Source organism: Mustela lutreola, chromosome 11, assembly GCF_030435805.1.
Source record: "Mustela lutreola isolate mMusLut2 chromosome 11, mMusLut2.pri, whole genome shotgun sequence".
Lineage (NCBI taxonomy): Eukaryota > Metazoa > Chordata > Mammalia > Carnivora > Mustelidae > Mustela > Mustela lutreola.
Genome location: NC_081300.1, coordinates 27614549 through 27638549, shown reverse-complemented (window position 1 = coordinate 27638549; position 24001 = coordinate 27614549). Strand labels below are relative to the sequence as shown.

Genomic DNA, 24001 nt, shown 5'->3' with positions numbered 1-24001 from the left:
CCCCTGAAAATAATCAGCTCTTATCCTGTGAACTGCAAAACCCTACTCGACTCAGCCATTACCTTTGTCAACCAATGAAAGGCTCTCACCTTTATGTCAATATTTATCAAGGATTTAACGACAATGAGATGTATTATTCTTAAAAATAGCTCAGACCCTGAAATAGCCAATGACTGTTCCTTATACCATTCAGAAACTAAAGTGTGTAGTATAATTATTCCTCATTAATTTATTCAGCAAATACTTCTGAGTGCCTACAGAATACCAGGCTTATGCTGGGTGCTGGGGAAGCCAAGATAATGGGGTATAACCCGGGCTGCCAAGGGCCTCACCGTCCTGTGAAGGTGACAGACAAGAACACGTAATTGACACTTGGTGCGCTTAGAGTCAGTGCAGGCAGTTGTGCACTGGGACAGTGAGCCCTCCTGCTTGCTGCGGAGGGCCATGTGCCATCCGAGGGCAGTGGCCTCTCTGGAAAGGGATCTGACATGTGAGCCTGGCAAAATTGTTTTCCAGAGCCTTTTGCAAGCATTGCCTCATCTTCATAACCAGATGAGGAAGAAATAGAGGGTATCCCTCCAAAATATCCACCATCATTCTGTAGATTGAGTTTGCAAGGGCTGCCGATGGGGGTCTGTGTATTTCTTTCTGAGAGCCGTGCCTGGCAGTGAAAACAGCCTGCGGAAATGAGTGACTCTGGTTCCTGGCCAGAGTTACTGCCGCTTTCTTTTTTCCCCACCACACCAGTGGAATATTTATTTCTAGAACATTTGACAGATGTGTTCATGATAGTCTTGAAATCGCCTTTTCTCCATTAGGAAAGTCTTAAGAATCTGTCCCAAAGGTAGCCGTAAATGGCTAACATCCTTGCTTTAAGTATTTTCAAAAATGGGAAATTTGTGAATTTATTTCGTGTCCTTGGTAGCAGCTGTTACCACTTTTCTTTCTCAACTCTTGGCCCAGCATGTCGGGTGAGGCCACTTCAGTCATACCCACGGGAGAGCTGGGACCGACCCCATGTCAGACCCTCTTTGATGCCACCTCCAAAAAAGTATTCAAGGGAAAGAAAAATACTTTTTGCTTTTGCTTTTTGCGGCTGGGACATCGACCCAAGGAACACACAGTAATATGGGCCATGCCCCCACTTTCCCGGGCCCGGAGCAGGGAGCCCATCTGGGAAGCTAACAGTGATGGGCCACAGCATGAAAGGACAGCCAGTCCTCCTGCCATTTCCAGAGCCTCAAATCAGGTGTCAGGAGACCTGGGAGCAAGTCCCAGCTGTGCCATGATTCCTAAGCCGTGTGACTCAGTTGATTTCTCAGGACACAGGAGGTAGACTGTGATCTTGGAGTTCTGTGCAGTTCTCAGTCTAGGAGGCTAACGTCAGAATGTCGCTCTGCCCAGGGGTGGCTGGGGCAGCTGACACTCGGCGTGTGAGAAACGAGAAGCGACGGGCCAGCAGAGGTGCCCTTCCAGCTGGCAGAAGGGCGCTTGAGACTGGCGATCCCTCAGAATATCCCGCCGGGTCGGACGATGAGTGCCACCCTCTCAGTCCCTGTCCCCGGCACAAAACCCATCTGCAGGGCTGTATGCGGGCAGGCTGATGTTCCAGGTGTCTCTGAAGCTCGGGATCAGGGAGGTCCTCCAGCCGAGGGAGTTACGGCCCAGTGCCCACTGCACAGGCAGGATCTAGGAAGCTTCAGAAACTATTCTGAACCTCAGTTTTCTAGTTCGTGCAGGTAGCAATGCCCAAGTGTAATTCCTATCCATGGTTCCAGGCAGCCGCTAGATCCTCAAGCTCCAGAGTACACCAGAGCCCTGAGCAGGAAGTGTTAAACCTGCGTACCTGAGGGACCATCACGACATGGGGTGAACACGGGATCGACATGGGGTGAACACGGGATCGCGCACTACAGGGAAGCACCAAGATGACTGGATACCGTCATTCTCGGGCCCTGCCTTGAGAAACCCTGTCCCGAGGGATATGTGCCGTGCTCTCCCCATGTGTGGAAATCTGAAAAAATAAAGGCCAGCAGAGAGCTTACTGTAGCTGATCATAGCCCCAGGAGGACCCTTACCTCTATAGATGGGGGACACTCAAACAGTAACATGCCCTGGGGGAATCTGGTTGAAATACAAGCTCCGATTCCGTCGGCCTGGCTGGAACCTGAGACTCTGCATTGGTGACACGCTCTCAGATGAGCCTGGTGCCCCCAGTCCCGGGGCCACATCTTGAGTGGGAAGAACCTGGGTCAGTGGGTCTCAGCCCAAGGTGCATGTCAGAGCCATCTTTTAAACATGATGGGCATTTAAAAACTTGTATGTTTTTAATTCGTCTGGGATAGGGTTCGGGCATCTTTTAACATACCCAGTGGTTCTAAGGTGCAGCCAGCATCGAGGACTCCCAGCACACACACTCCCTGCCCCAAACGGAGGACAGGGCACAGGCTGATGCACAGGAACGGCGGCCAACGAGGGTCCGCCATCCACACTGGCCAGGGCCAGCCAAGTAGGTCTTCGAGTAGTTCTCTGCTGGAGAAATAGGGCTCATCTTTCTCTTAACATGTATACGTATCTGTGACAGTTTCTGGGGGGAAAGGAAGTGCAAGCTTTACCAGTAGCGAGGTGGTGGGGGATGGGGAAACTGGAGGCTTGACACAGACACAAATGCGATTCCCACCTGCTACTTCAGAGCTGCAGCTCCCGCCTTTCCAGCTTCTGCTTGTGACTTTTCCCCACTCCGCCTGCTTGGCTCTCAGCGGGTGCGCACCTGGGCAGGCACTAACCTGTCTTGCTCTGCCCCTGGCTAGGTGGCGGTAGGGAGCAGCCAGCCACAGCAAGCCCCAAGGCCCATGAGGGCTCAGAGGCCGGGCCCCCCAAGCCCAGGAGTGTGTTCCACATTGAGTGGTCGTCCATTCGGAGGAGGAGCAAAGGTGGGTGCTGCCTTCCCTTCGCTCCCAGGTCCTCAATTTACTCATCTCTAGATGGGGACAGTAGCAGTACCTACAGTACCTACTTCCTAGGGCGTTAGGGAGAGCCACAAGAGCCAGGCTCATTCTTATCACACCCAACCTCTGACCGTAGCCATGGCCTGGTTGGGGGGGCATGATGCTGGAACTGGGACAAGCAGCCAACTCAGGAGGTCTCTAATTTGACTGCATATTGGAATCACCTGTGTCCCATCCTTGGAGACACTAATCTAATTCATCTGAGGGGCAGCCTGGATAGGCATAAGGGTATTCCAAAGCCCCCCATGAGATTCTAATTTTTGTCAAACCACAAACCCACAAACCACTGGTCCACTTACAAGACTAGAGGTGAAATTTCTCGCCCACAGTGGTCAAGATGTCAAGGCCAAGGAAACAGCTGGAGAGCCATGGAAGGGAGGCGGCTCCCACAGGCCATGAGGGAGCCAAAATAAGCAAGGGGGGGAAGCGTGGCAGGAGTCGGGCAGAGGAGGGACGTACGAGGAGTCCTCCCCAGTCAGAGGCAAAAGTAGCCACGTGAAGAGCCAGGGCAGAGGAGCAATCTCATTCTGCCCCTTGAGTCTCAGAGAGGGGAACCGCCTCTCCCAGCGTCACACAGCCTGCAAGGGACAAGGTAAGGGAGGACCAGTGAGAGTCCTTTTCACAACACCCCATGCTTCCCAGAAGATGTGGCCCTGAATTCTTGCTCCAGCTCATCTAAACCTTGTTTCTCACCAAAAGTGGCCAACCCAGAGAAACGGGCCTGGGGGTGTAGGAAAACATCATACAAACATCCATGAGAGGACATGGAGACATCTAAGGGATGTCTGGCCCAGGGGTTTGTATTTGTCAGAGGTCACCGGCAGGGCAAGAAGAAAGTGAGGCTTTCCTCAAAAGGTTAACAGTTTTTTAGAATGCCGATTCTAGAATCCCAGGCCTAAACTCCCAGTGGGATATGTGTGAGAGCACGACTGCTTGGGACACAGGAAGCTTCACACACAAGCAGCGGGTCCACTGGGGCGCCATGCATACTGGCTTCAGCATCTAGAGGGATCTTTGCTCTACACTTTCTTTCAAAGCTTCCAAAATTAATTTGTCCTGCATTGTGTAGCTTCCCAATCACACAGGTATTTGCAGCCCCTGTCTCTTCAAAAATGGGAGCGCAGTGCCGTCCTTCTAGTGCGTTGGTACTGTTAAACCTCATGAATGCTGTGGGAAGGCCCAATCCAGCCTAAAAATACCAGTTCAGAGCCCAGCCTGCCATCCTCACACATGACCACCAGAGGGAACCAAAGCACCAAGACCAAAACTTCCAAAGGTCTTTTAAGATGCCTAAAACCCTACTAAAATTGGTCATCTTTAAAAATAAATTATCTGGTAATAACAAAAATATGTTTATGGCAACTTTACAAGAGTTTTCTAGAATTACAAGAACATGCCAAAATCTGTTTCAAGGCATGACGTGGACATCATTTAATCCAGCCAGCAGTTGCTGCTAAAATACCAGAAATTCCCAGATATACATACAAAAAAAGAGACCACAGAGCCTGAGGTCATCCAGTTGGAGTCATAGATTCAAACCCAAACCTTACCTGGTTCAGGCAACTTAATACTTTAGGAGTATTTCTTTCTACACTTACAAGTTTGTGCAGGAAAGAACCCTAGATTTGGGGATCACGGCCAAGGCACTATTGCCTCATCTAAAAAATAGAGGGATTGAGCTAAATCAGAGGCTCCTAACTAAAGGTCAGTCAAGTCTCTGAATTCCCTAAATTCCTGTAAAATGTCCTGTTTACATGCAGATGTACATTTTTTACCCAAATGGGTTCTTGACCAGTAAAAAATCAAATGGGTCCTTCCGGCTGCAAGACACAGTAGTTCTGGGCTTCCTCAAGTGGAATAGGAAATACTGAATATATCAACTCAGCTGCAAGAAATTTGCTGCTAATGTGCCAGGTTAGAGGTGTCCTAATTAATTATGTGCTTTCCTTCAACTCCAGTGTTTGGAAAAGGCGACCACCAGGAGAAACAAACCAAAGATCCTTGTCCCTATCAGTATCGGAAGCCCACGGTCGAGCTGCTGGTGAGTCACAAGTGGCCCAATTCGGGCAGGGTCCTGAGCCACGGAGGCTGCGGCAGATTAGGGAGCAGACATCTGGAAAAGATGCCCTCTGACGTAGGCAGTTTTTTTGAATTCATATATCCAGAAACATTATTACCTGGGATAAAAGTGCCTGTTTTTCATAGTCTACTTTATAGAATTTCATAGTCCTTTGATTTGAATTAGTTATTATCTGTCTTCCCCTAAATCTAGCATTCAAGAATTTAGGAAACAAGCTGGTGCCAATTTTCAAACACAGAATCTTTACATGTTTAATTTTATGGACAGTTAAAATTTGAAGACGAGACATGCTGGTGGGGTGGGGGGAATGATTTCTTCTGGAAAGAATGTGGTATAAGGGTAGTCATAGTTGAAAGAAAAAGCCTAAAGATCTGTGGTTAAATATCAGTTCTACTGTTTGACCTTGACCTTGAAGTTCCACCCATGATCAAGCCCTCATCCCTAGGATGAGGATAAATACTGTCTCGTACTGCGGGGTTGTTGCCCGTAGTCAATGCAGTAACACATCAGACAAAATAAAAGTTATTCCTGTCTATGGAAACACAGAGATGATTCACTAAGTACCAAATGAAAACGTTAGCTCGGTCCCTGAGCAAGCGCAGATGTGGCTTCTAAGCGTGGGAAGCACAGGATGTGGGAGAGCTCCTTGTCTTGCCCCCGGACAGGATCTGGACACCATGGAGGACAGCGCTGAGATAAAGGTGGAAGCGAACACGTCCAAGACCTCCTGGATTCAGAGCCACATGGCTGCCAGCGGGAAGAGGGTCAGCAGAGCCCTCAGTTACATCACAGGGGAGATGAAGGAGTGCGGCGAGGGGCTTAAAGGTAGAGGTCCTGCGAGCGAAGCCCGTGACCCTGCTCCTAGAGTGTCACTTCCGACCGTCTCCCCAAGCACACGGTCCTTGGTAGATTACACTGAGGGAAAGACCGTGTCTGTGGGATGAGGGTGTTGTTGGGATGAGAGTGGTGTTGTCACCACAGACACACAGACTCTTGGCATGTGAGGACGGGTCAGCGTGCGAGCCCTCATTTCCAAACCAAGCGGCCGTGCTCTCACACGTATCCCACTGGGAGTTTAGGCCTGGGATTCTAGAATCGGCATTCTAAAAAAAAATTAAATTAAAAATGCCCGCCCTATGGATGGCTCTCGGGAGGACTAAGTCTTCTCTCTCACAAGCCTCCCAGAGCCCAGCCCACAGGTTAGACACCCTCTGTGCCGCAAGAGCATTTTCTGATGGTCTCCTTGAAAATTCTCACAGGGGACAGCTAGCTCAGGATACCTTATCCCCCCACTCCTTGAGAAAACCAACATTAAGACCACAACCAGCTGGCGATGGGTCTGAAGAGTTTTCTGGGCCTCACATGCCCTCTTGGGTTCTCGGTTTACCCCCCCTGTGTGGCAGGGCCCGGGAGGGCATGGCGCCCTGCGAACCCACTTCAGAAGCGAAACTTCCCGCACCCCCCAGCCACCCACCGAGGTCCCGTGCAGGCCCGGCGCACCCCAACATTGACTCCCTGCCCTGGCTGCCTTTCAGACAAATCCCCAGTGTTCCAGTTCCTCGACTGGGTCCTCCGGGGCACGTCCCAGGTGATGTTTGTGAACAACCCCCTCAGCGGCATCCTCATCGTGCTCGGCCTCTTCATCCAGAACCCCTGGTGGGCCATCTCGGGCTGCTTGGGCACTGTTGTGTCTACTTTAACAGCCCTCATCCTGAGCCAGGACAGGTAAGTTCTGGGACACCGAGCGCCCGGGAATGAGGTCAGACGTCACTTCCTGCGGGGACCCCGTGCCACCTTCCCATCCCCTCACTGCTGTCCTCCGAGCTCAGAAACTCCTCAGACTACGGACACTCATAACTGACAACAGTCACTCCCTCATTACTCGGTAACAGCTCCACATGGCCCAGGGGAACCCGAAGGGTTGATGTCCTGCCTTCCCATTCCCAGGGGGGCCATCCGTGGGGAGGTGTGTGCAGACGAGCCCCAGTGGAGAACAATCTGGGTCAGAAGGGAAGTCAAGGAGACAGTACCCCACCCCGGAGGCCCTGGGAAGACCCCACTCCACCAGCCCTCCTCTGTCCCCCTAGGTCTGCCATCATGGCAGGACTCCATGGCTACAACGGGGTGCTGGTGGGGCTGTTGATGGCTGTGTTCTCAGACAAAGGCAGCTATTACTGGTGGCTTCTGCTCCCCGTCATCGTGATGTCCATGTCGTGGTAAGTTTGCTCCTGGGGCTGCCAACCTTCTCACCCCAGCTCCCTGTCTGTCTAAACTCAAATTTACGGGGGCGTTGGCTTAGCTGGCATATCAGAAACATCCATTGGAAATAATGAGTCATGTCCTACAGTGACAGCACTGTGCTAGGTGGTCTGTAGGCAATATCTCCATACCCACCATCCTTCACTCTGCTTTTTTTTAAGATGTAAAAGGGTTTCTGGTCCTACTCAGCCAGAGCACAGAGATAGGAACTGAGGCCCATATGTAGGTGAAGAGCCATACCATAGCCTCCTGTCAGTCTCTAGAAAACTTCTTCTTCCTTCTGCTGCCCCCTACCCAGCTTTCCCCCATCCTTGGGACCCCCTGACCTGCGCAAGACAGCCTCCTATGTAGACTGAAGGAGCACTGGGCAGAGCCCTCAGAGAGCCAGGGCTCGGCTCCCCTTCACCTCCAGAAATCAGCCACGGGGCGCTCTGGCCAGGAGGCTCGGTGCTCCCAGCTGCTCTGCAAACATTTGTTGACAGAAGGAAGTGGGGACTACTGTTCCACTCCCTGCCACTCCCTCACTCTCCTCATGCCTGAAAGTGGAGCTGTAGGACTTTTCAAGGAGCTTCTGTGGCTCTCTGCCTTAGGTCTTCCTCCAGAAAGCCCCAGAAAGCCCTCTTTCTGAAGCTGAGCCTGTCCACCCTATCGGTGCACCAGGCCCAGGGAGGCTGGGGAAGACGTGCGCAGGGCGGGCCGGGCTCCAAGAACGTACCCGGCAGGCTGCTTTTCCTGAGGAAAGCGCTCCTGCTCGGCCTAGCGTCAGAGCTGGAGCTTCCTGAACAGTCTCCTGTGCTTCTGCCACAGCCCCATCCTCTCCAGTGCCCTGGGCACCGTCTTCAGCAAGTGGGACCTCCCGGTCTTCACGCTGCCCTTCAACATCGCCGTGACCCTGTACCTGGCGGCCACCGGCCACTACAACCTCTTCTTCCCCACGATGCTACTGCAGCCTGCGTCTTCCACGCCCAACATCACCTGGTCAGAGGTCCAAGTGCCCTTGGTAGGTGTCGGGGAAGGCAGAAGGGCAGCATCTGTCCAAAGGCGACATTCAAGTGGCCTTTACGGGTCCTCCACGGGGAATGGCTATTAACAATCACACAGCGTAAGGGGCTCACGTGCAGTCTCTCTTCAGCCACCGTCCTTTTCCTTCCTCTCTATAAGAGCTAACAGGACTGTTTCTGGTCCCACAGGTCCTAGCACAGAGGCAGAAACCGAGGCCTGAGGTCACACAGCCAATCAGTGAAGTGCAGAGTCAAGTTCAGCACTCTGGCCCCCTGACGATGACACCTGGCTCCTTTCCTTCTTCCTTCTCAAAAAAGTCTTTCTGATGCTTTTCTCCCATTTTCTCCAGCTTACGCTATATATTTTCCATCCGCCTCACTGAATCATGAAAGACACACACCTCATACGACCACCTGTGGGCAAACGACATCTCTGTCGTGAATTGCATTCCCTCTCTGAAGCATGGTGACACCGTAAAGCCCAGGTGTTCCTCCACGAAGAAACGTCTAGATAGCAGAGCTTTCCACATGTTTTCAAGTATATTGTATGTAATGCTGGCCTACTGCATGTTAGCCAAGATAATTAACAAGACACATTTTCCCTGAGGTTCTCCCTGTTTTCTATTATACTAGACTACCCCCCCCCCCGGGTGGGGGCTTGCTCTGAAACTTTTCTTTTTTTAAGATCTTATTTATTTGTCAGAGATAGAGAGCGCAAGCAGGGGAAGCAGCAGGCAGAGCAGGCAGAGGGAGGAGCAGGCTCCTGGCTGAGCAAGGAGCCTGATGCAGGACCGGATCCCAGGACCCTGGGATCATGACCTGACCTGAGCTGAAGGCTTAACCACTGAGCCACCCAGGCATCCCTGGAACTTTCTTACTGTCATTTAACCACAAAGCCATTTGGGCTTGTTGAAAGAACTTTCAGAAATAACAATGCGTCATTTCTCAAAGCATTTCATAGTAGACGACAGCATGGTAGAAAGGCCCTGCGTTTGCACTAAGAAACGTTATTTAGGAAAAGAAATAATCGCATTGGCCTCAACCTTGTTGATTTGTGTGTGTGTATGTGAGGACCTTCATGAACCAGAGGTGAGAAAATGTTGGCAATTTACTCGATAGGCTCCTGTTTCTTGGTATTTACCCTGTCGATCAGTTTTAAAGGCACGATCTCTTTAACTAGCTATGGGGCCATGGTGCTAGAGAAGTCAAGACGAGCACATTATACATTCTTTATGCCATATTTTCAATGAAAAATATATCCAGACATTTTGTAGAAATGAAAAACAATTAAGGAATCTTGAACAAATACTTTAGAACCCCAAAGGTCCAGGAAAGAAAAATTCAGTCTTTGGTGGTTGCCTTTTAAAAAGTAACTCTCTAGCCAATTAAATGGATTATGATAATGACTAATGTGTTTTATCTTTCTGATCACTCATGAGAGCCCTAAGTGTTAAGAAGTCAAGTTAATGTCGGAAGGAGGGTCTAAAACTCCCAACAGGGTCGAAGCCCCGTGAGTTCCTCTGCTTTCTGGCCCCCAGAGGGCTCCCTGGATGGTGTCACCAGCTGGTCTACACCACCCCACACCACGGGCTCTGTATTGAACTGTCCCACCTGCCGTCCACACCCGCATGGTAATGCCGGAGCCCCTACCTTGGTCTCTGTTCCTGGGGTCATGGGAGATTGCATCTGGAGGGCCCCTTAGGCCAACCACAGGCTCCTGCAGTGTCTGCCTATCTCTGCACACCTCCAGGGGCAGCATCTCCCCGGAAGGCAATGGGCTGAGAGAAAAGCTGTCTCCCTGGAATACATGCACTCCCTGGCCCAGGACTCTGCTTCTTCTCAGCTCCCAGCCCAAGGGGCGAGACAAACCCGTGTGCCCTGCAAGGAGACCCCTCCCCTATGCGCCCTCTGAACTCAAGGGCCTTTGGCCAACCTTCCAAACCATGGGACCCAACCCCAGTTGCTGGGGAAGGCTGCCTGCCCAGGATCCTTTTCTCGAACTCAAGAGCACATGTGCAAGCGTCCGCTGGCCATGGACCCTGCCTCAGCCAGTCCCTCACCTCCCCAGATAGGCCCCACTCCCCTGAGCTACATGGAGGCCTCACACAGCCAGGTATTCATCTGTTGGCCACCACTGCATTGGCTTATCAACCAGAAGAGCAGAGACCATGATCGTACCCCCTCGGGGACTCTCCTGTGTGGCCAGCTGCTCACCCAGGCCGGACTCACGTGACCACAGCCCAGACACCTTATTCTCAGAAACACGAACAACCACTTTTCATAGCATATTCAACCTTCTAGTCATAATTTTAGGTTGTTTGTTTTTTTTTTTTAAAGTTACAAGAGAGTTTTTAAACACCAACTTGGATCAGGCATCTCTTAATTTTGTAATGGATAAGACCCTCATTTTAAGTTTCTAGTTTCTCTTCACTGGGGCTTCAGTATCTTACACTCATGTTTCTAAATATTTTAAGTTCAGTATCTTACAGTCAGGTTTCTAAATATTTTAAGTGTCCTCAATAAAGGAAACTTGACATCCTATAAACTCCTATTGCTTTAAGAACTCCAGATTAAAACACAAAAGCTTGTGTTCCATCTAGAGCCCATCTATCTGGATACAAGTATCTTGGAAATCTGTTGTAAAATGTTGATGTAGAGGCTTTGGCACAACTCTTTTCCAGCCAAGGTTCCAGCTGTCTCTGGTCTCACCCTACAACCCCATGTGATCTTTGTCGCTGCAGCTTCTGAGAGCCATCCCTGTAGGCATCGGCCAGGTCTACGGCTGCGACAACCCCTGGACCGGAGGCATCTTCCTCATAGCACTGTTCATCTCGTCACCTCTCATTTGCTTGCATGCTGCCATCGGCTCCACTGTGGGGATGTTAGCAGGTTAGTGTCACCACTACCCCTTAATAAAGCCATAAGGTTGTTAATATCTGGAGTCAGCTCCAAGGCAACGGTGACACGTCTTCAATACCCGTCCCCTCCCACTGCCCTGTGCTGATTCCTGCCAACTTTTGCTCCTTTCATTATATCCTGTTTCCCCACTTCGGGTGCCAGTGCCCTCATATTTCTCTGAGCAAAAGCCGCCCTCCAGCAAACAGAGAACAGAAAGTCTTTGGTGGTTAGCCATTTACACCTTAGTATAAATTTAAAGCCTAAGAGAAGTTAATCAATTCCAGGCATGTTTGTGTCTTACGTCATATCTTGATGGATGATACTCCAGTAGAGAACATTAAGATATCAGTGAAGAAGGAAAAGCCCTCTTTTTTTTACAAGAACTTCTTTGGATCGCTTAGAAGCACTGCAGAGAGTCCTTATTCTGAAAGCTCTCTTCTACCCATAACAGCTTCACCACTAGCACTCATGTGGCCCGATGGCCGTTTGTTCCTTTTAGTTATTTTTTTCACTGAATAAGATCTTTTCTACAAATGCCTAAGAGAATGGCTGGTCCGGGCTTTGAGCTCTGTGTGGTTTTCAGGGCCGGCAGGTGAGCCCCATGAGATGCACCCCCCAAACGCAACACCGATGCCTGTCTTCTCTCATAGCCCTCACTATAGCAACGCCCTTGGACTCCATCTACTTCGGCCTGTGTGGCTTCAACAGCACGCTGGCCTGCATCGCCATCGGAGGCATGTTCTACGTCCTGACCTGGCAGACGCATGTCCTGGCCATCGCCTGCGGTAGGGACCACCACCACACCCCTCTGCACCTTGCATGCCCTACCCATGACTGTCCCTGCTGGGAAAGCTGCCCTGAAAATTCTGTGGCTCCTCCAAAGATAAATGGGAGGATTGTTTGCTTGGTAAAAGGGTTTTATATAAAACGTTTTTTGAATGGTTGCTGAATGATTCACTCAGTAAAAATTATTTTCATGGAACACAAGTGCTCAGCCAGTATGAAGACCGAATTTTGAGATGGTGGTTGTTTGGTTGCTGTCCGTGGGCTGTCTCTGTGATGGCTGCTCTCCTGGCTGGTGACTGAAGCTAACCAACAGAGCAACACTTCCACAAATTAATCTTTATGTATAGAATTAGGCGATTTACATCAGTTATGGTAATTAACCTTAAGCACCCAAACACTGATCATGGGATCTTCAAATAATGCTTGTGTTTCAGGAATGCTGAAGGGTAGGGGTACTCAGTGACTCTCTAATAAAAGTCTGCTGTTGTTAATATCCTAGGGACAACTGGGATGTTTTCAGTTGAGAAACAGGCTTTAGAAGCAAAGCCCAATTCCACTGGTGCATTTTCACCTCTGACCAGTACCAGGCTCTTCCCAGCTGGCCAGCCTGGCCGTGCCCTCTGCAGGCGGAGCCCAGGAGACGAGGCAGTGGGCCTCCATGGTCTTCCTCATGCTTTCAGGGTGCTGCTCCTCCCTGGAAATCCATATTCTGTTAATGACTTGTGATGAAATATTCCAGCAGGGAGTTCTGGAATCCACGTGCTTTGGCCGTTGAGTACAATTTTCATCTATGGTTTATGCTGCTAAATGCTCCTTTGCTAGAATGCAAGGTGGTGGGACCCAAGAGAACCATAACGGCTCCATTCTGGCCCTTCCTAACAAAGTTCATCTGCCGTTTTTGCTGTGCTGACATTTGCCTGGAATTGAAGACATTTCAAAGCTGTCAAGTCACAGAATCCTAACTCAAGTTCCATTTTTTTTTGGAGAGATAGAATTTATGACCTCCATGTCTTGGCGGGGGGATGTATGGACTGATCTCGAGATACCGCTCATCACTGGCCTGTTTCTTGGTTCTCTTTGCAGCACTGTTCGCGGCCTACCTGGGCGCTGCCCTCGCCAACGTGCTGTCTGTGGTGAGTCGACGTGGCCTGACAATGTGCCACAACACTCCCTGAAGCCAGTGCGAGACCCTCCTCCAGAAGCCCTTCCCCAGCTCTGCCCTCCCGTCTGAGATCACACGGCCTGCCTCGGCACCTGCCAGACAGGAGGAGCTCGGCCGTGGAAGTTTAAATGTCCACTGTTGGCCCATTCAGATTAGCTTTGGGCCAGGGGAGCTTCTCACAGAAGGACAATTGGATAAGCATTATCTCTTAAATTGAATTCTTTCTGTGGCCTCATCCTCTAGATCTAGTTTTAAATCTTTATTATTTAATTTTTTTGTGTGTGTATAGATCAAGTTCCCGACTAGCTTATGGGTCAGTGTATGTCTTTGTTCATCCCTGGGCAACTGAGTGCTGAGGGGGTCGTGAGGGTAGCCTTCAGGGAAGACAAGCATCCAAGCCCCAGCAGTACCTGATAGAAGTCAGAGCTGGGGGCTATGAGCACGTGCAACCCTGTTTGTCTGAGGCCTGGTGTGCCCTGATGTCCAACTCGGGAGGAGCTGCCTGGCCAGCCCCAGCCCCCACATACCCTGGGTTAGGGCCCACAGCCTGGGGCAGAGAGCTCAGGATTCAGCCCGCAGTCAATACCTCCCCCTTTTGGATAAGGGTTCAAGGGCACATCTTATAAAAACAACCAGAAAAAGTCCCAGTAGTCCTGAAAGTGGGGAGGACGGTGGGCATTTGAGCCACACCTGTCTGAATCCCTTCTTCACCCTTAGTGAAACCGGGCAGGTTGAACTTCGCCTAGGAAGGAATTTTCTAAGCAAGAGAACTGGACTTCTCTGATACCATCCTATGTCCCCTGGTGGACTCAATCCTCCTCTGGGCCCCGCCAGTTGTGTCCGCGCCTCTCCGGCCACACTGGGCACACAGCCGGGTGACGAGCGCGGTACCCTTCTCCGTCTTTGACCTTCCGCCGGCGCACTCCTTCCGAGCCGAGGCCGGTCGTGTCCTCATCTTCATCTCTAGCACCTACTGCACTCCCGGCACAGAACAGGGCTCAGGAAATGCTGAATGAGCGGAACTCTGAGGGCACCAGCCGTGGCCGTGGGGAGCGTGAGAGCTGGGGCTGAACAGTCGGCCGCCAGAAGCGCGCACGGTCACAAGCGCCCGGAGGACGGGCTCGGCGGCTCTGGGCGCCCCCGGCTCTCACATCCTCTGTGTGCCTGTCCTTACACCTGAGTGTCCAGCCAGTGACCTGGTGTCAGGTGCCCTCCTTGGGCAAGGTCCTAAAGGGATGTCAAACCGGGGCTGTTGTTCCTGAACGCGGGCGCTTACGGGATGGCTGGCCCTTTCTTCCGTGTGGTGCTGAGGCGTTAGAAGTTATGCTGCTCGATTCACGCTTTTTTTTTTTTTTTTTTTTTAATCGAGATTATTTTCCGTGTGCCTATAATGTTTAAGACACTGTGCCGATCACTCTCCCGGATACGAAAAAGGGCAGGCTATTTACTCACTCTGAAGGAATTTCTAATCTCCTTGAGGAACGGGATATAAAAATGTTGAGTGACATTTCTGAGCCCCTTCAAGCCCTCCACAAATGGGAGCACTTGGGAGCTCTGTTCCTCTGCTTTCTGGCCAGCACAGGTATGCACGGCCTGTCTTCCACAGTGCCACCCTCTGCTGGACGGTCATGGCCACGTGCTGAGGGCTATTTATGGGGTCCTTAGTAGGCACGAGGTACCAACTCTCTGAATAGACATGGTTATCCCTACTTGACTTGAGGAAATAGGTCTCAGACCATTGAAATGCCTTTAACAAGGTGGTTGGAGCTGAGACGTAGATCTGGGCCTGTGGGACTCTAGACCTTCATCCTTTCCCACTGTGGGGCTTCAGGGGGTGCCTCCCAAAACACACTGTGTAGTGTGAGCAGGGCTTTGGGGACACTCATTGGGTGTAATTCATTATGCCTGAGTGTTCTTAGGCCATTCTAGCTGCCATTGTTCTTCCCCAAGTCCCATCTGGGAGCGCCATCTTTGAACACACACATTGTAGGCACGCGGTATTACCTGAGGTCTTTACTGCTTATAATGAAGTGAGGTTGGGGGTCGGGGGAACATTATTTGTTCTGCCTCATAGCTGAGTCTGCAGGCTCCTTGTCAGCGAGCTCTCCACTCAAGTGATCTCAAGGAAGATTGGGGAAGCATAGCAAAAAGGCTCAGGGCATCTGAGGAATAAAAAATAGGTCAACACCCTGAGAAGGGGAGCTGGGAGTGGGAGAGCCCTTGAGAAGAGAGATGGCTGCCCTCCGCTTCCAGCCCCTGGGACAAGGACTTCACGTCTCTGCCTTTTTCCAAATGTCTGCTCTATCTCCCTCTGTCTTTCTGCAGTGCAAACAGTCCCTGGTGACCACCCAGTACTGGTTGGTTCTCCAGTCTTTTCAGACCAGGTGCTCAGTCTGCCTTAGTTCAAATTCTCAAAAAAGGATCCAATGTCCAGGCCATCTGCCTGTGGAAGCTGCCTTTGGGTCAAGTGACTTGCTCTAGTTTAATCAGCTGTGACCAAAGAGAAAAAGATCATGAACTACAAAATGGCTGCCAAAGCCACTCCTTCAAAGGGGCTATGAGAGAAGGCAGGCAATGGTCATATTCCTAGAGTTGGAGGAATAGCCTGGCCAGACAGCCTAAGACAAAACAGGATTTCTCCATAAAGCCATATTATAAAAGGGTTCCAGTGGCTGCATTCTGAAGAATGCTCATCCACCTGTTGCAATCAGGTGGAGAGCACTGACATGTGTTTACACTGGCTAAGAATTAAGTATTCTTCCTACTATTGCCCACAAATCCTCCTGTCCTATACCTAGGGCTGTAGGGGGTTGGTAAAGGCTGATGAAACAGACACAAGCATGTGATATAACCAGGCTTCTCTTGTGTGACCCCCACCCCTTGCTCAGTTTGGACTGCCGCCATGCACCTGGCCCTTCTGCCTCTCCGCGCTCACCTTCCTGCTGCTGACGACCAACAACCCGGCCATCTACAAGCTTCCGCTCAGCAAAGTCACCTACCCGGAGGCCAACCGCATCTACTACCTATCCCAGGAGAAAAACAGAAGAGCATCAACCATAACAAAGTACCAGGCCTATGATGTCTCCTAGGCTGCCTTTTCCAAAACGTGTCACTGTACATTCAGCCTTCAGCAGGTTGTCCGGGTCCCCAAGCTGACGGCCATGCAACCACCCCTCCTGTCTGTTCTGTGATTTTCCCCTCAAGCAAGCCTACACCCTATTTGTTCCCCCACATAGAGATATATGTGTATAGCCACCATTTAGGGACCTCTCAGTTCTAAGATGTACAATACTTATCAAAGATACAGTTAGTTTAGACTTCATACCCATAGCTCCCTCCAGAAGAGCTCCCTTTGATGGGACTTGCCCTCTTCTGCAAAATAAGTCATGTCCCTAAAGAGAACTCATCAAGAAGGAGACAGAGAGGAGCATGGGCCTCCAACTCAGGCATGTCACGGAGCCATGCATGGTACCAGGGAACATGCATCAGCCTGGAAGGTGATGGGATGGTTCTGCCCCAACTCTGCCTCTAGTGAGCTCCCGCCATCTTGAGTGAACACATCCCTGCTCTCAGCCTTGACTTCCTAGTTTCAGGACAGGGAGGGACTGTATCTCCCACCCCAGCAGTGTGGACTCTTCTCTCTCTCCCATAAACTGACAAAACCAGCATGACCATCAAGTTATTACTCTAAGTAATAGATGGAGGGCTTACCTGGAGAAGAGGCAAGAAAATGTTCATGTTCTGAGATTTGTTCCTGAGTCACGAGAAGACTTGGTGTTAGGAAATTAAATTCACTGGAAATGCCAACATGCCTTCCTTTGCATAGTAGAAATGTTTCTGGAAATGTCATAAGAGGAAACCTGATCTTTTTCAACATTCAAATCATGTTTTAAACAAATGTATCCTCTTTTGTAGTATTCACAGCATTCCCGTATTAAACGGTTAAGTTCGCAAGATGGTACTGGGTTTTCTTAAAATGGGACTCACCTACCGTGTTCACACATCGCCCATTTGAGGAGTTTTTCATGGTCAAGCAAGTGTCTGACAAAAGGTGAGGACAGGTTACAAATCATCAGAAGAGGGTCTGATTTGCTTGCAAAGGGAATTATACAGAAATGACGGTCATTGTGTTTTGTTTGAGTAAAAGTACGGGTTATTAACAACACACCTTACTTTTCAGGGAATAGCCTTTTAGTTTTGCATCTCCAAATTACAGGTGCAGCCCCTCTTGAATGGCCAGTAACTCCTGTTACTTAGTTACTCTGGTTACAGTTTTGAGCTCCTAACCCACAGGACCCCTCTGTGGGAAGCCACTTGGCTCAGCCCTCCCAACCCTCCTCCACAGGACAGGAATAATCCTCCCCCAGCTCCTCAGTAGGACACCCTCCCCCCATCTTACACTCTCAACTTAGCTTGATGGGGTGAGGACGTAAGATGCGGGAAGAAGGCAAGGGGCAGGAGACACACCCTCTATAAATGCAGCTTTCAGGAAAGAATCACATTTGATTAAAATCCATTATTTGGAAAAAGACAGTGTCTACATTTATGTTTTCTTCCCTCTGTCTGCCCTGAGGTCCCAGGCGTCTTCTGCCAGCCCAAGAGCCCTGGGCTGCCTCTTTCTCTACCAGATCAAATCTAGCCATTATGACTTCTCCAGGAAAACAGAACACTTCCTGCTGGAAGCAAATCCCCCACATGGGAAAGGGGAATGAGTCACACTCCGGAGGCTACCTTTGAGTTTGTGATCACACCTTGAGGCCAAGAAGGTCTCGGGTTGTATTTTAACGACCATGGAGTTGTGGCTCTCTGAAGATCAGGCGTCCAGGAATTTCCCCAGATGGCTATTCCTGCTCACAGCTCACTCAGCTGCCCCAGAACCCTTAAGTGATGACATCAAACCATTAAAATAGCACTTTTCTGTGCATTTTCCACCCAAGTGTTATAATCTGGGTTTATGAAGAGCAGGAAACCCTCCACACACATACCATTCTGCTTAGTGACCACTAATCAATCCCTTCAGTTGTTCTAAGGATTTCAATATCCTCATGTATATAGCAACTTGGGTTGGCCCAGGATAACAAGCAAGGTGGGAATAGACAGGATAAAAGAATTCAACCTGTGAAAATGTACGAAAGCCACAGGATTTCCAAAGTCTGCATCAGCACCTCTATTAGGCACCAACAGAGGACAGAGTTCCCTCAAGTTCCCAGGAGTCGGCTGTGCAAGCCACTGTGTCTCTCCCGCCACATCCAAGGCTTGAAATCAGCTGCAGGGGGTAGCATTTCCGCCACAGAAGTCAGTAAACTACAACTCTGAGCATCCCCCGACCCCCAGACAGCCGGCTTAACAGCACACCACCGCCAGGCCAGTGCAGCGGGAGGAAACACTATAGAGCTCCAGACCAGAGGCTCAGAAAACGGGGTACTCGATTCAGCAACATCACGTAGATGCCATTCCACACACAGGAGGCATCTGCCAGGACAGCAAGCATAGTCTCAGGCATTAAAAACAGCTCAGAAGATTGACCTGCTCTGAGATCAACACTGAAAACACACCCCTTGGAAGCATCCATACAGAACAAATCCAGGAAATATTGCAAGAGACACATGAAGTGCAGGGAGGTTGAACACTGTGGTAATGCTTGTTGTTACTTAGGACCAAAATAGAAGAAAGTACCCGTAACAGTCCAGAGTGGAGTATTAAATGACGGGGGTGGACAAAAGAGGCAGGAGAGCCTTTAGGGTCCTCGGCTTGTATAGAAACTGACAAGTTTAAGAAATCCACAAGGAGGAACAGAAGGGTGATAAGAGCAACCACCATGAGAACAAAGTTAGAATTTTAATTTTGGGGGGCGCCTGGGTGGCTCAGTGGGTTAAAGCCTCTGCCTTAGGCTCAGGTCATGATCCCAGGGTCCTGGGATCGAGTCCCGCACCGGGCTCCCCTGCTCAGTGGGGAGCCTGCTTCCTCCTCTCTGTCTCTGCCTGCCTCTCTGCCTGCTTGTGATCTCTCTCTGTCAAATAAATAAATAAAATCTTTAAAAAAAAAATCTTTAAAAAAAAACCCAATAAGATAAATAAATATATATGGACCAAAAGAAAGTTTAGGTCTTTGAAAAGTGAAATTTAATGGATGCCTGGGTGGCTCAGTCAGTTAAGCGTCTGCCTTTGGCTCAGGTCATGATCCCAGGATCCTGGGATTGAACCCCGCATCGGGCTCCCCTGCTCAGTGGGGAGTCGGCTTCTCCCTCTGCCCCTCCCCTCTGCTCATGCTCTCTCTCACTCTCTCTCTCAAAATAAATAAAATCTTTTAAAAATTTTTATAAAGAAGCAAAATGAAATTTAAGGCCAAAAAGGTTTAAAACCAAAGAATGATATACATCATTAATAATCAGGAAAATGAAAACCAAAACCACAATGAGATATAATTTCTCCTGTCAGAATGGCTAGTATCAAAGCCAAAAAACACCAAGTGTTGGCAAGGACCTGGAGAAAAGGGAACCTTTGTTCTCTGTTGGCAGAAATGCAAACTGTGGAAAACAGAATGGAGGGTCCCCCAAAAATGAAAATCAGAACTTCCCTATGACCCAGCAATACCAATCCTGGGTATTTATCCAAAGAATACAAAAACACTAACTTGAAAAGATATCTGCACCCCCGTGTTCATTTCAACACTATTTACAAAGCTGAGACATAGAAACAAGCTAAGTATCTACTGATAGATGAATGAATAAAGAAAATGTGGAATAGATATACAACAGGGTCATTTGTAACAACATGAATGGACCTCAAGGGAATTATGCTAAGTGAAATAAGTCAGACAGAGAAAAACAAATACCGTATGTTCTCATTTATATGTGGAATCCAAAAATAAATAAATAAATTTGTTAAAAAAAAAAAAAAAAAGCAGGTTTATAGAGACAGATAACAAATTGGTGGTTGCCAGAGGGACAAGAGTACATAATTATCACAAACACATACATTACATAAACAATCAGTCTCTAATACATCAAGCAACAGTTGGCTAACTTTGGGGAGAAATAAACAAATCAATAATTGTAGCTTTTACCAAAACCTCAGAAACTGATACATCAAGAGAACAAAAAGGGAACAGAGATATCAGAGATACAAACAATAGAATTAGGAAGTGTGAGCTATTATATACACACAGGATTCTAAACCCTCCCACACAACATCCCCCCTCCTCAGAAATCAAGCAGGGAACACATACTTTTCTCAAGTACCCCTAGAATATCAATAACATAGACCATGTATCATCATCACACTACAAAGCAAGTTTGGGACCATCACAAAATGCTGGTTGGAAGTTGGCTGGGGCAGGTTGGCTTGGAGAGCAGGTCCTCGGTATTCAGTCATGTTATGTGTACACACCCTCTGTGACCTAGAAATTCCCCTCCCAAGTGTGCCCGGTGCTCAGGGAAAGTATGTCTTGGTTCCATGGTGGGCCGCCAGGCAGGCTCTTTGTCCCAGCATTCACCATGGCAGGAGAGCCTGAGAAGGCAGAGGCAAAGCGGAGTGGGACGTGCCCTGCAGCCCCCGCAGCAAGTGCGTGCCCAGGACCACAGAGCAGTGTGGACGGATCTTGACAACCCAGTGCTGGGCTAAAAATCAGACTGTGACATTTATGATCAATATCATTTACTTTAAGAATGCATGCCCACCAAACAAAATGTGCAGTTTGCAATTACTCATACAAACGAAAAAGAGAAAAGACCGTGGAGAATAAAAAGGAAAAGACACACATACGTTCATATTCACATGAATATGCCTTTCCTGGGCCGATGAGGATGACGTGCAAGGACAAAGCCCCGCCGGTAACTCAGCTCTGCCAGAAAAAAATTCTTAAGCAGCTGGGGCTTAGTGTGTGCTCTGCTCAGCTGGTCAGAGCCTCTGGCTGACTGTGTCCCAGTGGCCCCAGACTTGGGGCGGGGTCTGACTGCAAAGCCCCCTAGTGCTCCATTCTGCCCGCGCCAACATTTAAAAGCATTCTGGCCACACCATAACATTTAAAATATGTATTTTTATGTATTAAATATGATTTGTATGTATTAAAATAATCCTGTGCTTCACCTCCAGATTAGATGAACATTGCAATCCCCAGAGTAACCACAGTAATGTGCATGTTACGTATTTCTGCTTTTTGAATGTTTTAGAATCTCAGATAAAATGTGGAAAGAAAAGGAAATTGTGTTGTAGAAAATGAAAGCAGCAGAGTTGAGACTATCAGCTGGATTCACGAAGAGTGGGGAGCTTAGAGATAATAAAGTCACACAACCCACGCACCCCCAGTCATCAGACCTAATTGCTGAGTCCGCCAGGTTAGGTGTGGAAAGGTCCCAGCTCTGAAGTCAGACAGATCTGGCATGAACGCAGCCCTTCTCTGCTCCTTACTGGCTGGGGTCACTCCCTCACCTGCAGCTCATCACCCTTCAAATGAGCACGATGCCTGCCTAAGTGCAGTGTTGATGATGCACGAAGAACCCCTGAAATGTAACTGGTCCAACACAGGATCGGTGCGTGGCGCTGGCAGGGAGCAAGGGGCTCACACTCTTACCCCCAGATTCCAGGCAGTCCCAGTGGCCAGAAATGCCCGGGACAGCCTGACATCATCTTGTAGGTTTTCTTTAAAATGTGAGTGTTCAGGCCAGATGGACCAGATCATAACTTCTTCTTGTCATTAAGATGCTAAGGAGAGGAATGGCTGGACACAGGACATAGCTCGGGTGTGACCCAAGTGCAGGTGCACCAAGACATCCCCTCATTTCACCATGTGGACTGTCCTCCGTCCTTCCTCTCCTACCTCACGTGTTTTAGGAAAACTTCCTCAAGATGAACTGCCCGGAGATCCCATTTCCTTAATCCCTTAAGGTCACTACTATGGAGTGTAGGACACAGTTGGCCTCCACTTCGATTATACGGGTCTTTTCTCCAGTTAGATTGCAATTCCTATGAGGATAGTGCTTGTAATATACAGACCCACACATTTCTTACACACACACACACACACACACATACTTATGTACATGCACACATACAACATACATGCACACACATATTCACACATAGATACCTACACATACAGGCTCTCACCGGAGTACGTACACATATGCACACACACAGAGATGAACCCCCCTGTGTATCCACACACATGTATGCATTCATACAGAAATCACACATACATATGTATCCACATATAAGCACACCTACACACATACACACAGTTGTTGTATGTGTTTTCTGAGAACTAGCCAATGATGGGCACCTAGAGGCCCCGGGGAAGTAATTGATTGAGGAAAGGCAACACCTCTTCTCCCCACTCAGTCTCTCTGCGAGCCCATTCACTCGTGCTGGCCGGATCTCGTGATCTGTTTCCGACATATAATCTCCTGCACATGTAATGAGCCCACAGAATCTCAGGCAGGCCTGCTGCCTGGATCTTGCCTCCAAAACTTCCCAACATAGACTTCCTGAATTGTGTTTGGGGAAGGAACTCTTCAGAACAGACCCACCATCCAACACTAAGCATGGCATCATTTGATGGGTTACAACTTCGAGCCTCTACAGATGTCCTTTGCCACCATCCTTTTCTTACAGAGCGTTCATGGATTGGACCCAGATCTTGTAATGGTCTTAGGTCAGGCAGGTGGGTCGTAGACCAGTAGCCCTCCAATGTGGAGAATATATATATATATATATATATATATATATATATATATATAGACACACACACACACACACACACAATCAGAATCACCTGTACCATTCTGTAAACAGAGTGCTGGCCCCAACCCCCAGATTCTGATTCAGTAGGTCTGATGCTGGGCCTGAGAATTTGCATTTCTAACAAGTACGAGTATGATGGGGACCCAGGACCACACTTTGGAAGCCACTGGTGTAAACTCAGAAATAGGATGCTGCCTCCAGTCACCCCTCCCCTTTGCTCTGTCAGTTGTAGTGCTCTGGTTTGCGAACTTGTGCATATAAGCATCATGGGCAGTCCTTATTAAAACCCAGACTCCCGGCCCCCACCCCCAAATACTTTGATTTAGTAGATTTGGGTGGCACCAGGATCTGAACTTCTAGCAAACTCCCAGATCTCATGGATGCTGCTGGGTCAAGGTCCAGACTCTGAGGTCATTGATGGATTAGAATCACCTGACTCCCGATCACCTAGGTCAGCAAGGGCCTGGGACCAGGTAGTTTTATTTATTTTTTATTTTTTATTTTTTTCCATTGTGCATTTTTTTTAATCTGATATGCTTTTATTTTGTTTATAATTTTTTAAAATTAACATATAATGTATTATTAACCCCAGGGGTACAGGTGTGTGAATCGCCAGGTTTATACACTTCACAGCACTCACCATAGCACATGAGAACAGGTATTAAAGCTCCTGGGGGGATTCCACTGTGCAGCCCGGGTCAAAAGCAACTATGGGATTGTGTGTCCTGGACGCCAAGCTCCAATCTGTCTCCAATCAGGGTGACTTCGAGAGGCTGCCGAGTCCCCACCAACCTCAGTCCCCAATGGGTTTTGCTAGGGGGCAGCTGGGCTGACATGGGCGCAGTGAGAAGCACAGGGCGCTTGGAGGCGGGAGGGGTATGCTTAGGAGGCAGAGAGAATCCTCAGAAGTGATGTTTGCCTCTGTCTCAGGGTTGTCGGGTCCCCGCTCTGCACCCCAAAGGAGACTACATTACAAAAAAATAAAACCACTAAACAGGAAACATCTGGCCCAGGAGGCTGAGCAGACAAGCAAGGTTTCGAATTGGCCCCGGAAACCTGCTGGGCAC

The 24001-nt window shown here is 49.2% G+C and overlaps 1 protein-coding gene across 1 annotated transcript in view; it reads left to right on the top strand.

Annotated features, from left to right (window-relative positions):
- SLC14A2 (solute carrier family 14 member 2) overlaps positions 1-17148 on the top strand; it is a 53864-nt gene extending 36716 nt beyond the window's left edge. Inside the window, exons 11-20 of the mRNA XM_059140186.1 lie at positions 2811-2933; positions 4967-5049; positions 5754-5913; positions 6624-6813; positions 7176-7304; positions 8155-8347; positions 11090-11237; positions 11897-12031; positions 13116-13165; positions 16083-17148. Of these exons, the coding sequence (XP_058996169.1) occupies positions 2811-2933; positions 4967-5049; positions 5754-5913; positions 6624-6813; positions 7176-7304; positions 8155-8347; positions 11090-11237; positions 11897-12031; positions 13116-13165; positions 16083-16283 (1412 nt within the window). The 3' untranslated portion in view covers positions 16284-17148. The remainder of the gene's footprint in view (positions 1-2810; positions 2934-4966; positions 5050-5753; positions 5914-6623; positions 6814-7175; positions 7305-8154; positions 8348-11089; positions 11238-11896; positions 12032-13115; positions 13166-16082) is intronic.
- Positions 17149-24001: the final 6853 nt, after the last annotated feature.